The 17,049-nt window shown below is 35.6% G+C and overlaps 1 protein-coding gene across 1 annotated transcript; it reads right to left on the reverse strand.

Moving 5' to 3' along the window:
* Positions 1-319: 319 nt before the first annotated feature.
* On the reverse strand, positions 320-16,657 carry LOC110116272 (UV-B-induced protein At3g17800, chloroplastic). The gene is made up of 4 exons (XM_020849786.2): positions 16,408-16,657; positions 12,164-12,444; positions 3,114-3,204; positions 320-1,185 (listed from the first exon to the last, which is right to left on the reverse strand). The coding sequence occupies exons 1-4, from the start codon at positions 16,549-16,551 to the stop codon at positions 484-486; spliced, it is 1,218 nt and encodes a 405-aa protein (XP_020705445.1). The 5' UTR covers positions 16,552-16,657; the 3' UTR covers positions 320-483.
* Between the last annotated feature and the right edge of the window lie 392 nt (positions 16,658-17,049).

The following is a 17,049-nucleotide window of genomic DNA, read 5'->3' on the forward strand; positions in this document are numbered from 1 at the left end:
GCTCGGTACTACTGATGTGACACATTCTAGTTGATCTTCGAATGACATTTTGTGTCCGACCTCTGCATAAAATAATTTCTCCAGGAGAAGGGGATGCCAGCTTTTTTCTGCCCAAGTTAGGTTTTTTTGGTATGTAGTTGGCAGATTCAAGCCTCTCAGGCTCCCATTCATCCCTTCTTTTGCTGCGCCAAACTAATTTTATTACAGTAGTTTTTACAATGACTGTGCTGACTTTAGTTGCAATATGATAAGTAATAGAATTTTATATTGAAGAATGATCAAAACTAAGATATTAGGCACACTGCAACAGACATGCCGGTTCGAAGCTCATAAAATTCATCTAAAAAACTTTTTTTCAAGCAAAAAAATAGAGTTTGGCAGACAAAACTCAACACCTATATCAGCTGCATGTAATATTTTTGAGATATAAAAGAATTCTAAACACTTACACTATATTCTTTACAGAAGATGATCAGAAGAGCATTAGTTTGTCAAGAAATGGTACTTGGACTCCACATAGCTCTCAGCTTCCCATAGAAAAGATCCAAATGCAACGGCCTCCAAAACCAGCATTGTAAGCCCAGAGAAAGAGATACCCACAACCTCATCATTGGAAGCGTCCAGTGTTCCATCGTCTGCTATTTTGATATCGGGTCTACCAAACAAAGCCTGTGTTTGCTTCTCAATCAGTGCGACAGCTTCATTTGATCTAATGGTTGCATATCTATGCAGTGTCTCTGCATCCAAGTACATGACATAAGATCTCAATTTATATGATTTTTCATCTTGCTCGTCATCGACGTCTTCGTCCGGCGAAATCATTACCAATGAGTCCATGTCCCAGAGAGGGTTCGGTTTCAAGCCGTCGAGGATTCGTTGATCTGGAATCCTCTTGGGAAGAGTGTTCATGGATCTTTCAAGCTGGTATCTCTCATCCACTCTCTTGAGGAAGTAGCCATACATGATGGAGGCGGCATAGAGCTTCCCAAGCTTGAGTTTACTGATCTGCACAATGGTGTTCAGAGGGCCGATGACTCTTTCTCCGAGAATTAGGGTGAGATGGCTCTGGATCATATCCATGGCATCAGGTGAGTGGATGGATTCTAGCTTTTGTCCTTGGTTGGGCCAGAAGTCCACCTGACCGGTTGGATAAGCAGATGGAGAAATTTTTGGGATCATTAAGATGTCATTCTCCAGGAATTTCTGCACAATAAAGCAGTAGACTATCTCCTCTAGGGACTTCTGCCTGTCCTTTTCCCTCACTTCAGCGATTCTCCTGAAGGATTTAAATGGAAAGCATCAATGATCGTAGGAGATTACATAGATACAAGTGATAAATTATTGAAAGGTGTCCTTGAGAAGGACGCAGTTGTATAAAAGCATATAGATTAGTTATCCTTCTAAACAATACTTCAATGGGGAAGCAAGGAGTCATGGAACGTTCACATCAAGAAACTCAACAAAGACAGGGTACGATGAGACTGAATAGCACTGTCTACTGAGATAAAGGTGGCTGGATTGTTGAAAATGGAAGCAGAAGATAATTCGCAGGCACATAATATTATACATAATAATATAATATTGTTTAGTGAGCTTTTGTGAAAGAGAGGGAATAAGAGAGAGAATCTCTAGTGATATAGAGTTGGTAGAAATATTTGTGGTGTGCAAAACTAAACATATGCAGCAGATTGAGAGAAAATATTGAAACTACATTGGAAAGGCTCTTCAATTTTGAAGAGTGGTTTATATTAATTGTAGAGTACCCTAGAACCTTATGCACATTCCCTTATCATAAATGAAGTGAGTCTCTATTGAACAATACAAAAGCTTTCCACTGACATACTAAGAGATGTTTGCCACCGTAAACATCTTTCACCCTTTTGAGTTCATAAAACCTTGATAAAGATTTCATTATAGGAAACTTGTCTTGAAACGAAATATCTGAGGCAAGTTGATATATATGTATTAGGATCTAAAGTTTATTAATGAAGACTCAAGATAAGATGCACAACGTAACACAAAAGAATTAAATTTATAATTTTCCAACTTTTAGTTTGAACAAAATGCAAAATAAATACATTCATACTATATTATATTGAAAATCACCAAAATCTAAAGTTCTACAAGAAAATTGAAAACAAATATGAAAGTCCACAATAATTAAGATTCACATCCAAAAAATGGGAACCAATATATATTAGCTTGAAGATTTCTCAATCACCACACAAACCGATTACAAATTCATTTAGACAAAAATAATAATAATAAAGATAGAAATCACCAAATGAAAGATTCATACCTCATGTTGGTTCAAGTAGAATCATCCCTTCAAAATTGTAGCAAATACTTACAAAGGGATCAAAGAATCCACATCCAATAGTGCACAAAAGAATTGAAAGGAAATTAAAAATTTTCAACAGATAAATGAACTTTGCATGCTCATAATTAGAAAATTCTCAAAAAGATCGAAAATTAGAAAATTCTCATAATTTGACGTGGTAGTCAAACTGAAGAAGACAGGAGAATCAAAAGAAAAAGAAATGCTCACGAACAAAGTAGTTATATATATGTTCCATGACTTCTAATTTTTTTCTTACAACATATATAGCAACAAAACCAACTATTAGTACAGAGGAACAAAACAACTAAAAGTGTCTTTTAGTACTATAACAACAGAGAGAGAAAAAATGGCAGTGGAGAATAGGACGGAAAAAGGTATATATGTACAACATGAATGGATTAACAAAAGAGGTTGCATAGGAGGAAAACGAGGTTGCATGCAAAAGGATATGATCCTTGATCACAAAATATTGAGAGATACATTAGAGTACTTGTTCCTTGGTGACGGTGCCTCAGTTGGAGATTTGGAGCCTTAAGGTTATAGATGTGATAATAAATCTGTCATTAACAATACTCATATTCTAATATAACATAATTGTACATGTGAAGGTGAATACACGTTTCATAAAAGAAAAACCGAAAAGTGTGTTGATATGCACTCCATATATGTCAACAAAAAATCAACTTGTAAATATTCTGTTAGACCGGTCCAGTGGACCGGTCCAGCCGGTCCGCACGGGACCGGCCGAGTAAATTTTTGGGATCATTAAGATGTCATTCTCCAGGAATTTCTGCACAATAAAGCAGTAGACTATCTCCTCTAGGGACTTCTGCCTGTCCTTCTCCCTCACTTCTGCGATTCTCCTGAAGGATATAAATGGAAAGTATCAATGATCGTAGGAGATTACATAGATACAAGTGATAAATTATTGAAAGGTGTCCTTGAGAAGGACGCAATTGCATAAAAGCATATAGATTACTTGTCCTTCTAAAAAATACTCCAATGGGGAAGCAAGGAGTCATGCAAAAAGTTCACATCAAGAAACTCAACAAAGACAGGCTACGATAAGGCTGAATAGCACGGTCTACTGAGATAAAGGTGGCTGGAATGTTGAAAATGGAAGCAGGAGATAATCCGCAGAGCTTTTGTGAAAGAGAGGGAATAAGAGAGAGAGAATCTCTAGTGATATAGAGTTGGTAGAAATATTTGTGGTGTGCAAAACTAAACATATGCACCAGGTTGAGAGAAAATATTGAAACAACATCGGAAAGTTCCTTAAATTTTGAAAACTAATTTATATTAATTGTAGAGTACCTGGTGGGAAGTAGATACAATTTCCTCAAAATCAGCCAACAATAATAAGAAATTAGGAAGAAAAACACGTCAAAACTCTTTTTATTGCAAGATACATAAAAGAAAACAACAAGATACAGTTAGATATTTAATTGTAGAGAAAGATCCGGCTCTCCCAAATTCCTAGCCGACGGCTAGAGCCCTCACAATGTAAGAAATTCTAATTTCAGCAAATTCCAAACATAATCCTGAAATCACCCTATTGCTAGCTTTAAATAGGCTCACATAATTCCCTCCTAAATTTGTCCACTTTCCCTAAATAATTCCCTCTCATATTTGAAATCAAATTAAATTTATTTCCCCAATTGTAATTAAAATTTTCTTAAACAATCCCCATTTAATTCCTCCTTTTCCTTAAACAATTCCCTCTTAAATTTTGAATTCAAATTAGATCTCTTACCCTAAATATTTCACTCCTAATTGTAATTAAAATATTTCTAAATAATTCTCCTTCGATTAAGAACCTTCCTAAACTACTTCCTCTTGATTAGGAAACTTCCTAATTTCATCCTAATCAAATCGGTCATTCCATCAATACTCCCCTCCCAAAATGCAACCTTGTCCTCAAGGTGGAACGAATAAAACTACTTCTGAAGCACTTGACTAATAGTGCTTGAATATAAAATGGACTGACACTAAGTCGAATGATCCCTGCCTCCAGCATCTCCCTAATAAATCTCTCAATTTCATCCTTCTGAATTTAGGAATAACAGTACGGAGGAACACTTATAGGTGAGACTACTTTTTTTAAGATGATAGCATGCTCGTATTCCCGCGGAGGAGCTACTTCCTGAACTGGCTGAAACACCTATCGATGCTATTGTAGGAGGGGCTGAACCATATCTAGTGCTTCTATCTTCTTCCCATCTTCCTCCTCTTCCAAACTATGAAGCTCCACCAAAAATCTCATCCTTCAATCTTTCCCCTCTTAAGAAGTGGCTCCAAAATCACCTCCATGCCATATGTTAATGTAATAGTACTGTTGAGCTGACATGAACTTGATTCTTCATTGGAGAGTTCATTGAATTTTTTTTCACATGAGATTATGAAACTACAAAGGCTTTGGATTATTACCCTGTATAAGGAGTATCTATTAAACAAAACTTTGCATCAGATTCAACTACTCTAGCAAATTTGTTCATGCTTTGTTTACAGTTCTATTTGACAGTTTTAGAACCACTTCTAATTCCTCAGTTAGCATGGCCGGCAACTCTGAACAAGTTGTATAACTCTAGTGGTTCAGATACCAATTTGATAGGAAGTGCTTGTAGAAATTTAGAAAAAACATAGGCTAAAATCTAATTTCAGAAAATCAAAGATAAGAAAATCAGGAATAAAACAGACAAGAACACTTTTATTGAAAGTTTTATGAAAAAAAAAAAAAGACAAGATACAATTGGATCTTTAATTCAGAGGAAGATCCGGCTCTCCCAAATCTTTAGCTGCTAGCTAGAGCCCAAATATCCTAAGAATAGTCTAATTTCAGCAACCAACACATACCCCTAACCCTAGGAAAATCACCTATTTAAACCAAATAATAAACAATAAATACCCAAACAGTCTTTCCCCAATTCGCTCCTATTTTCTTATTTCTTTTCCCTCCCAAATCAGCCCCTAAATCTGCCCTCTTCAATTAGGAAACATTTTTCAAATCGGCCCCTAAATTAGGAAACATTTCCTAATTAATCACCTCAAAATCATCCCCTAAATCCCCAAATCTACCCTCTTCAATTAAAAATCCTAATTAATCTCCTCTAAATCAGCCCCCAAACATTCTCTCTTTAATTAGGATCTCCTAATTAATCCCCTCTAAATCAGCCCCCAAATATTCTCTCTTCAATTAGGTTTTGATTAAGAGTCTTCCTAAACAACTCCCACTTGATTAGAAAATTTCCTAATTCCCACCCAATCAAATCGGCCTGTCCATCAATAATCTCCTCCCAAAGTGTCACATTGTCCTCAAGGTGGAACGAAGAAAACTACTGCTGAAACGCTTGACTAATAGCACTGGACTGAAAAATGAACTAACACTGGGTCGAATGATCCCTACCTCCAACATCTCCCTGATCAATCTCTTGATCTCATCATTCAGGGGAAATCGATACAAATGAACACTGATAGGTGAGACTACTTCCTTTTAGAAGATAGCATACTCGTGTTCCCACGAAGGAGGAAACCCCTGAACTGGCTGGAACCCCTCTTGACATTGTCGTAGGAGTGGTTGAACTATGTCTGCTGCTTCTCTCCTCTCCATCTTCTTCGCCTTCCAAACTCTATAGCTCCTCCAAAAATCTCATTCCTTCAACATTTTCCCTCTTTGGAAATGGCTCCAAAATCACCTCCATGTCATCTGTCAATGTAATTGATAATGTTCAACTAAAATGAAACAAATTATCCAAGGTGAGGTCATTGAATTCCTGTTCACTTGAGATTGAGAAACTATAGAGGCTTTGGAATATTGCATGCCCGGTATAAGCAGGATTTATCAAACAAAACTTTGCATCAGATTCAGTTACTCTAGCAAATTTGTTCATGCTTTGTTAACAGCTCTACTTGATAGGAATTGAATGTCGGTAACGCTGACAATGTCCTTTGACGTGAAGATCCAATAACTTCTTTATCATTCCTTCTAGGTTTGAAAACTTTTCCTCCATTGATGATACTCCGCTCCGCAACTGTTCGCGGGTTAGGTCGAGTTAACCCGGTAACCCGCACGGGTCCGGTCCGGGTTGATCAACCTGACCTGTTTGCAAAACCGGGTCCGATTAGGGTCAACCCCTTTACGGCCGGGTCAAGTCGAGTTCGACCCTAACCCGAACTGTTGACCCGAATTGACACCCCTACCTCAAATGCCAATTTGCGTTGGCCAACTTTTCCTTTAAGATGTTCTTCCAAAGCATCAACTTTTTTTGTTGTCATAGGTCCAAAAAAAATGTTATGATACCAATTTGATAGAAAATAGTCATAGAAACAAAAAATGATTGTTGAAATCAAAATTTTAGAAATCTTGCTAAACAGGTTTTGAGAATTTAAAGGAGGAAAAACCAGAAAAATATTCGTAATTGAACAGAAGATGAAAGAAAATAGCAAGATACAATTGATCCTCAATTCGAGAGGAGGATCCGTCTCTCCGAAATCTCTAGACGCCACTAGAGCCCAAGAACATCAAAGCACCATCCAAAAATCATAAAACTCAAGATAACCCTAATCCTAATTCCAACCTCCTACATAAAGCACACAAAATAACTCCAAAAGGACTAAACAGCCCTCGTAATCCCTCTTTCTCTTTTCCACTTAAGTGTGGGCCCCACAGGAGGGTGGGCGGAACCCACCAGCAGCGTAAACAGCTTGTTGTATACAAGGGGCCAGCCCAAGTGTTGAGTTGGCTAGATCAATCCCTCCTGGACTGGTCTATCAGGATCCTATTTATAATCCAAAAAGATCAAAAATTAAAAAATTCTCATAATTTGATGTGGTAGTCAAACTCAAGAAGACACGACAGAATCAAGAGAGAAGAAATTCTCACGAACAACTTAGTTTTATATATGTTCCGTGATTTCTAATTCTTTTCTTACAACATATATAGCCAAAAAACCAACTATTACTATAGAGGAACAAAACAACTAAAAGTATCTTTTAGTACTATTACAACAGAAAGAGAAAATATGGCAGTGGAGAATAGAAATAAAAAAGGTAACATATTCCTACAATTGCTGATTTTCTCTAAAGATCCTTTTGACACTAATTTTCTCTAAAGATACTTCGTTTGTTTACATCAATAATAAGTTCTTAAGCAATTTTGTTTATTTGCCACATAGTTTTGGTTGCTTTTTATCAAAACACAACGGAGAAAAAAATTTCATGTAGTTGACCTCATGTAGTGGGATAGAAGTTTGATGTTGCTGTTTGTTGTTGTTGTATAGTTTTGGTTGCTTGATTAAGACTAATGGATGAATCAGGCTTTGAGAAACGAAGTTTTTTCCTATCTGTTCTACTTAAAGCCAATTCATCTTATAAGTAACCATCAAAAAAGAAACTTCCAAAAATTCAATGTATCTCCGTGCATTTCTTCACACTAAAAACAAAGATTATCACAACCAAATCTTTGATATCAAAGCTGATGCAAGACGGAAAGGGGAAGAAGAAGATTTGATGTTGTTTGAGATAACATTTTGGAATTATTCTAAGCAGAAAAAAGATCATCTTCACTTTCTAGGAGTCACTCCAAAAAAGAGTAAAGCCTCGAGTTTTTTGGTTTTGAAAAAAATTGTTGCAGCTATAAAAGAGAAAAAAAACTTCATTGATGACATTCATTTTTTCCAGAAAACGTCACTACAAGTCTATAACCTATGAATCAAACTAACTGAATCTAGATTGTTCAAATAATGCAGTCTTAAATTTATGATCAGAAAGGAAATAAATTATACTAAATATTTCTTTCTGAGTTTTAATAAAGGCCAAAAAACTATCAAAAAAGTTTTGACAGATGCAAAAATTTGATAACTGTTCTATTATTATCCATCTAAAAATGTCGGCATTAATCATATCAGTGATGCATTATTATCCATCTAGATATGCCGGTATTAATCATATCAGTGATCCAACATCATCATTGTGCCCAACGGCGTATAATACTGATTGATTTCATGCATGCCAAGATATGTCAATTGTCCACCCGACATCAATATCAAGGTTTTAATACTTTGTTTTAACTTTCTACTCCTGAATGGAGGAGCTTTAGCTAAGACAATTTTAAAAGCTTTGAAAGTTCAATATTAATTTTAGTTGTTACTAGACTTTTTAACTAATATGTAAAGGAAAATAAATCAAATATATTTCAAGATATGCACGAAAATAATTTAGATGAATTTTATAAATAAACCTTCATTGCTAAAAGGTTACACTTTTAAAAATATACTTCATTTCAAATGATAATGACTTACTAAACTGCCTGAAGCATGAGCAATACTCAACCGTCTTGGCTCATTGAATCTTTGGTTGCAAGAACACAATTCAGTGAATCTAAGTAGTATCTTTAACTAAAGCAACAAGAAGCCTTGGCTCCTCACCACCTCTCAATGGATCTCTAAAGCATTTCAAAAGGGTTGAATTCATAAGATAATTAGAAATTTTTTGTGATATTTATAGTTTATACGGATATATCTTTTGGGATTTTGAGAACTTAAAGATACAGATGTTAGCTTGTTCTTTTTATGCATTTGGATATTTATATGAAATTATTTTGCTTATCCTTCCCAATCAGGCACTTTACAGTCAAATTTTCAAACAATATTTATGTTTGTGTTAATACATTTTGAATGTCATAATATGAATGAAATGAGTATGGACATTGAATTTAAAATTTTTTCCTTATATTTGATTCTTTTATCATGCTTTCTATTTATGAATACTAAAAATACAAAAAATCATGGGGCTTATGCCTTGCCTGATGCCTCCCCCTTCTAAGACATTACTGGCAACAGGCCCTTGTGACTCTAAGGATGTTGATCCATAAAGAGAAAAATGAGTGTCAACGTGAATGGATTAACAAAAGAGGTTGCATAGGAGGAAAACGAGGTTGCATAGGAGGAAAACGAGGTTGCATGCCAAAGGATATGATCCTTGATCACAAAATATTGAGAGATACATTAGAGTACTTGTTCCTTGGAGATGGTGCCTCAGTTGGAGATTTGGAGCCTTAAGGTTATAGATGTGATAATAAATCTGCCATTAACATTACTCATATTCTAATATAACATAATTATACATGTGAAGGTGAATACACATTTCATAAAAGAAAAACCGAAAAGTGGGTTGATATGCACTCCATATATGTCAACAAAAAATCAACTTGTAAATATTCTCACAAAAAAACTCTTCTCGCCCCACGTTCAAGAAATATTGTAAGCAATTTAGAATTGTAGATTTATACCATCCAATTTGGGGGCGACCATAAGTCAACCAATCTTAGGGGTCCTTGAGCATGCAAATTAAGGGTTTTAACTGTTTGATCAATTATTTTATGACCCTCATATTGTAATCAGTGATCCTACTCTTCCTCTTCTAGCCGGTGGCCCTCTCGAACACTTTTTTCTTTTTTTCAAATAATTTTGATTTATTTCTATTGTAAAACTTTTAAAGAAGTCTATATATACTTTCACATTTTGTACATAATCAAAAAATAAAACTTAAAATGATTTCTTCTACTTTTCCACTATTCTAAAAAGAATTTGAAGAATTATCAGTGTAATCATCTGAGTACTTCCATTTCATACTAGATTATATTTTTCCTGCATCAACCAGTAGCAATTTTTTAGTTAAGCAACAGAGGTTTAATGTTATTTCCCACCAAAAAGCGCCTACTGCAAGTTGTTCCACCTTTCAAGATAGTAAGCAACCAACACTATCATTTTGAAGAGGATTCAACCTAAAGCTTGCTCCGTACCAAATGGGTGATCTGACAAACTGACTGAGATAAAAAGCCGCAATTCTATAATTTAATAAGAGAAAGAAAATAATCTGTCAAAAGCCTGTAATTTTATAGAGAAAAAAGAACACGTGGAAAATAAAAATGAAAGAACAACTCCCTCCCTGCCTTCACCCAACAACCTATCCCCCTCATTAAATGCCTCATTCTATTTATCAATATTCTCTATTTATTCTTTGCTTTTCTTTCTGTCCACTCGTGCCATGTACCCCGTACCACAATACAACCCTCTACCTATCCCACTAGCATTGTTCTCTTGACAATATTGTGATACATTCGTAGCATCCATATTTCTCAAAACAGTGCTATAAGTAATTCTTTCATTGAATATCTCAAGCAACCCCTCTGTTTTTAATTTTATAAATGCATGCTTCTCATTACAGTCAATTAAGATGGGTGGGTGTGGTTGCTTACACTGCATTTTCTTCTCTTTGAAAATGGGTTTATAATGTTTGATTTTAGCATTAAACTTGAAATGTACGTTTCAAATCTGAATTGGATTATGCATTTGCTCTCTTCATTGATGTTTAGTTGTCTTTTATTTCAGGATTCAACTTGAGATGAATTGAGTTTTAAAATTGAAATTACATCCTGAAAAACAAAAGAATACTAGTTTTGCATTGAGAAGGCTGCTAGCGCTCTAATTAACAATTTTAGGAATTTTACAAGATTTTAATGGTTAATAGTAAATAATGATTGTTATTTTGATTGCAAGTATGATGACCTTTATGTACATTTCTAATTTACAGCATTTAGAAGTAAAAACGCTAAATTATGGAAACATGAACATGACGCGTTAACCATGTAATTTCTCGTAAAGGAATGCCAAACAGTTTCATTTAACATCCAATTCATCACAAAGTTTTCTGCTTGTTTGGTAAAGAAAGAGTATGAGTGAATATGTTATAAGAGAAACTATTTGTCGACTGTTGAAAAATGCGCCTTTACCACCACAATCTCAATAGCATAGTAATCTATCATGAATTTGACATTTGTAGTGGACAGGCACTACTCTAAGTATCAAGAAAAAACAAGTGGACAAGGAACTTATTTGTAAAATTCGTAAAAATATTCTTCCCAGAATTGGCGATGCATATAGAAAACCAAATTATCAACAGGAACCACCGTTAAATGTATCTATTTATTGGAATCCAGGAGACTTGCTTCATGCATGCTTTTAGGACAGTTATGTGCGCATATTAATATCACATTAATTTACTAGATACCATGCATATCTAGTGCAGGGAACCATAGGTTAGTCTCCTAATTATGAATTAAATGAACAGCGTGATAATAAAATTAATCATTCATGGTGGCCTAAAAAAGTAGCCCTACAATGATATAGCAGTTGGCTTAATACAAAACCAAAAAGAAACTGAAATAAAAACTACATATATTACAGGATAAAAATATGCAGAACATGAAATTATGCGGAAGGTCAAAATTAAGTTGAAAATATGCGGAACATGAAAATCGCTATTGTCATTTAAAAACTACTTATATTGCATCATTATTCAACTTCCCCTTAAAAAGTACTACATTTTTAATAACAAGCTTTCTATGTCTTTAAACAAGCAAATTCCCAGAAATTTAAAAGTCCTAAACCCCCCCCCCAAAAAAAAAAACAAGATCTGCTGTTTACATATAAGAAGAAATTTTTTGGATCTGCACTATAAGCTGATTGTATTCATTATTACCACTTAATATATTCGAGGAGATGACAGTATATACCCTATCCATAATTTCTGGACAAAATCAGGCATGTTGCAATGTTAGCTGATGAAGATATCCATGTTCAAAACAAAAATACAACACAATTAATAAACTGAAACAGGATTTTAATTCTGCTACAATAATTAGCTACACTTCAAAAATCTAGAAGGAATGATAATTGATTTTTTTTTTCGTTCACTTGGATATAGCATGCAGGGGAAAAACTTATTTATATAAATGTGACTAAATTATCTGTGCAAATTAGTAACCTGTAAAGGAGAGGGTCTTGTGAAGGTGGAGGCTTTTCCAATTTTTGTGTATCTCGATCTGATTGAAGTTGATCAAGCTGCTGATCAATGGCCGCTGGAAGTAGATGGGGATGGGTTTGCATAATCTGGGAAAGAAGTTGACCTGTAGGAGATTGGAATTGGAGAGGAGCGACGGGCATCTGGCTCTGCCCAGAAGAATTCTCTAATGCTCTTACTTTTAAGCTCTGAAAGTGGCGACTCTCCAAACAAGTTCCAATCTTAGGCCAGCCAAAATGACAGCACTGAAATTTTAAACAGTGTACTTATGTTAACGATGTAGCAGTGGAAGCACTGGATTTATTAGAAGAATGGAAAGAAAAATTGGTGTCGTAAGATTAATAAAGGAAGGAAGAGAAGGAAAAATAATTCATAAAACCTCCATCCAACTAGGAAAAAGATGGAACAAGAGCATCAAATCCAATTTATAAAAATACAGGGAAAATGGTAGTCGCTAAAACATTTCATAACTCAAACTACCCTATAGTTGTCAATAGGCCATTTCCAAGCAGCCCTAGTGTGTAAACCTTTGATAAGCTTTCCTTCGCGTCCTCTCACCATCACTAATGGGCCCAGATATCCAGCATCTAACTTCTATCACTACTACCTTCAGCAAGACTGTTCCAATTAAGAATGTAGCCAAAAATACATATACTAGTCCCCATGAAACAGTCTGAATAATTCTACTTGCATCTCACCATGCCCGTTAGAACGTTACAACTGCCACGTTAATTGAACATATTCAAACCCGGAATATGACTTCCAACCATTGACTTTCCAGATTCAAAAAGCAGAATAAAATTTTTATTTTTTCACATTGGTTATGACTAACTTGATGATTGCATATGAATAGCCAAGAAATTCATAGGATGTGGCCGGCAATGTCCTGCATGCCCCTGCGTGCCCAAGGGTATTTGTTAATCTATTTAGTGTACAATATATTTTGTCATATTTTGGTTTTGATAAAAAAAATCAAAATGGTCTCAAACTATATAAAAGTCTTGATTTGATCCCCAAACCCTTTTAATGGTGACCAAAATGGTCCCAGTATTCAAATTTAAGGTTAAATTTAATAGAAATTCTTTTGGATCAATGGAGAGCTCACAAAGCATGCATAACTTGTAGGGTATTTTTTCTTCATGATTCATCAATCACGGAGCATGCATAACTCACAAGAGAGGGAGCAGGTGCAGCTTCAGCTGTGCAGGCAACAAGTGGTACTACTGTGCAAGCTTAGAGAAGGGATGAGTAACAACACTACATATCTTGGAGTCACACGCAAGAGACTATCACGCATATTCCCGAACTCGAAAATGCTTCCCTGACCAAAAGGAACGAAAAGGAACAGCAAAAAAAAATGGACAAAGAGGAGAGGATGAAGACTTCGCCCTAGAAATGATGCAATGAGGAAGAGGAGCAAAGATTGCAAGCGCGAGAGAAGGAACAAGCGTAGCTTCTCCCTAGTAGGCAATGAACAAGACTACCAATTAGGGTCGTAGAAGAGGCGACCAATGACACTACAATTCTTAGCACACAAGACTATCATGCATGTTCCCACACTCGACAAAACTTCGCCAACCAAAAGAATTGAACAATACCTCCTAGTAACAAAGAACAGGAGAAAAAATCCCCCACCCCCAAAGCAGTGACAATGTAATGTATTTTTATTTTTATTTTTTATTTTTCATATATAAGATATTGAACAAAGTGGCAAGATATATGATAGAAGAAATTAAGACATCACGTGAGTAGGAGATCAGGAGAATTTACCATCCACATTAAGGTAAGTTTTATGTGAAAGGTTGTTTCTTTTTTAAGTTTAGGATATTTTGAAGGAAAATTATCATGCATTTATTTCATTACAAAATATCTAAAAATGAAGTAAAAGATATTGGAAATATTACAGATATATTATATGATTATCATGAAATTTAGCTTTTGAGTGGCTTGAATATTCAAAAATTCACATTTATTTAGTAGTTAAACAAGATGGTTGATATGCAAACCAAGAATGGTGATGATAGTGATTGACCAGCTGATTTGATTGTGAAGGAATTAAGTTTTCTAATTAAGAGAGAAATTTTTCATAATTGAATATGGGGATTAATTAGAAAATGTTTCCTAATTGAAGAGGACAGATTTAGGGGCTTATTTGAGAGTTGATTTGGGAGGGAAATAATTGAGGAAATATGAGGGAATTTGTGAAGGGCTATTTTGGTATTTACTAGTTATTGTTTACTTTTAAATAGGTGATTTTCCTAGGGTTAGGGTTATGTGTTGTTTGATGTAATTAGATTGTTTTTAGGGTGTTTGGGCTCTAGCCGGCGGTTGGAGATTTGGGAGAGTCTGATCTTCCTCTCCAATTGAAGATCCACTTATATCTTATCTTTGCTTTCAAAAACCTTTCAATAAAAAAGTGTTCGTGTGTTTTATTCTTGATTTTCTTATCGTTAGTTTTCTTAATTAGATTGTTCAAGGTTTTTTCTAAATTTCTGCAAGCTCTTCCTATCAAATTGGTATCAGAGCTCTTCGATCCGGACACCCATGGCTCGAAGAAAAGTAGAAGTATTGGAATGGGAGATCGGACAAATAAAATCTAAAATTTCATATCTCCAAACTCAAGTTTCAGATTTAAAAAAAGATATTTTAGTCCTCCATGATAAGTTCGATTCAAAATTTTTCATCCTAGAGAAGACGCTGAAGAAAGTGCTCGAGGGCCAAATCAAAACGGCGTCGCCAGAGGCAAGGGAAGCCAACAATGACCAAGGGAGTGGAGGAAACCCTAATATGATAAAGAGAGGAAACGATCAAGAGATGGAAATGTTGGGGGAAGAAGAGGGGATGCTACTTTTGGAGCCACTTCCAAGGAGAGAAGAGGCTGAATGAGTGGAACTTTTAGTGGAGCTGTAGAATTTGGAAGGAGAAAAGGATGGGGAGAAGATAGAAGCACTAGACATGATTCTACCACCCCTACAACTTTATCGAGGGGTGTTCCAGCAAGTTCAAGGGTTGAATCCTTCGTGGGAATGCGAGTATGTTATCATCTTGAAGGAAGGAGTCTCACCTATAAGTATTCGTCTATGTCATCATCCCCAAGTCCAGAACAAAGAGATTGAGAGATTAATCAAGGAGATGCCCGAGGTAGGAATTGTTCGGCCAAGTGTCAATTCATTTTACAATCCAATGGTATTAGTCAAGTGCTTCAGCAACAATTTCGTTCGTTCCACCTTGAGGACAAGGTGGCACTTTGGGAGGAGAGTATTGATGGACCAGCTGATTTGATTGTGAGGGAATTAAGAAGTTTCTTAATCAAGAGATAATTATTTAGGAAGGTTCTTAATCAAAAGGAATTAATAAGAAGATGTTTCCTAATTGAAGAAAGCATATTTGGGGGCTGATTTGGGAGTTGATTTGGAGAGGATTAATTAGAAAATATTTTCTAATTGAATATGACATATTTGGGGGCTGCTTTGAAGGAGATTAATTAGGAAATGTTTCCTAATTGAAGATGACAGATTTAGGGACTAATTTGAGAGTTGATTTGGGAAGAAAATAATTAAAGAAATAGGGGGGAATCGGAGGATGGCTGATTTGGTATTAAAAAAAAAAACGATTAGTTCACGAAGCCTTCATAATGGTTTCCTTCTAATAAGCCTAGCACTTTCTAAAAAATTCACCTCCCTTCCACTTTGTGAGAACCTCCACCTCTATCACTACCTAGTTGACTCGAGCATTAGAGGAAGAGGAACCCTGTTGGGACCGGGCGACGATTTTATATACAATAAGGCATTCTACATAACCCAAAATTTAATTATCGCTGGATCTCCTAAATTTTGCAGGATCTCGATCGCGATCGAACAGTCAGCAGCATCCGAACCATGAATCATCGAATAGCATGATTGCCGGGATAAGGCTCTGTTCAGCAAAGAAAAAAAAAATTGCATTACCGAAGCAGATGGGCATCGCAAATGAACATTCTTTTGTCATCCTGCTTGGAAATAAGCGAATAAGCAAACCTAACTCTCCAAAACTATCCCTGCAATTACCAAGCTTAAGTATCCGAATGTAGCATAAGAGCAGCGAGTTCATCCAGGAAAAGTAATATCCAATTGAATTTCCCAAAAACCAACGAAATAATATTTACGACCAGCCACGTTCTACAAACTTAAGAAAAGTTCGGAACGAGGAGGGAATGAATATATAAGTACCTTGTTGAAGAAGGACGTCTTGGAGTCGACCGGAATGGAAGGGACAAGTCTAAAGTCCGGCGACGGCGACCTGAACCCGGCGGCAACAAAGTGGCTACGCGGGAGAACTATAAGCCCGTCCGCGCCGGCGCCCCAAAGCGGCATCGTCCTCCAGTTCTCACGACGATACAAAGGGAATCAGCAGTAGGCTTCTCGAAACAAATTGCAGCGAAAACAATGGCGACCAAAAAAAAAAATTTCAATCGGGACTGTAATCTGTGGGGGAAATAATTATACATTCTTTAAAAATAATTCACACGAATATTTTTTATTTTATTTTTACGCGACATATAAAAATAAAATTTTATTTCATACATGTTTGCTTGACATGCAAGAATCTAAGATTTTTTAAAGTAAATTTATTTAAAGAAAAAAATAGTATTTTATTTGATACATTATCAAATAATTTTTATGATCGAGCATGAACCTCGAGCCAATTTTGTATTAAAAATTTTCAAAATTAAATCTAGGACCATCCAAATTTTAATTTCGACATATTTATAGTCAAAATGAATGTCTCGAAATGACGAACCCAACTATGCTAAATTCGACTAATCCGAGCACAAATAATTCCAAATTGAAGATCTGAAGCACATTTGGGAG

The sequence above is a fragment of the Dendrobium catenatum genome, unplaced genomic scaffold (assembly GCF_001605985.2).
Source record: "Dendrobium catenatum unplaced genomic scaffold, ASM160598v2 fragScaff_scaffold_601, whole genome shotgun sequence".
Classification (NCBI taxonomy): Eukaryota; Viridiplantae; Streptophyta; class Magnoliopsida; order Asparagales; family Orchidaceae; genus Dendrobium; species Dendrobium catenatum.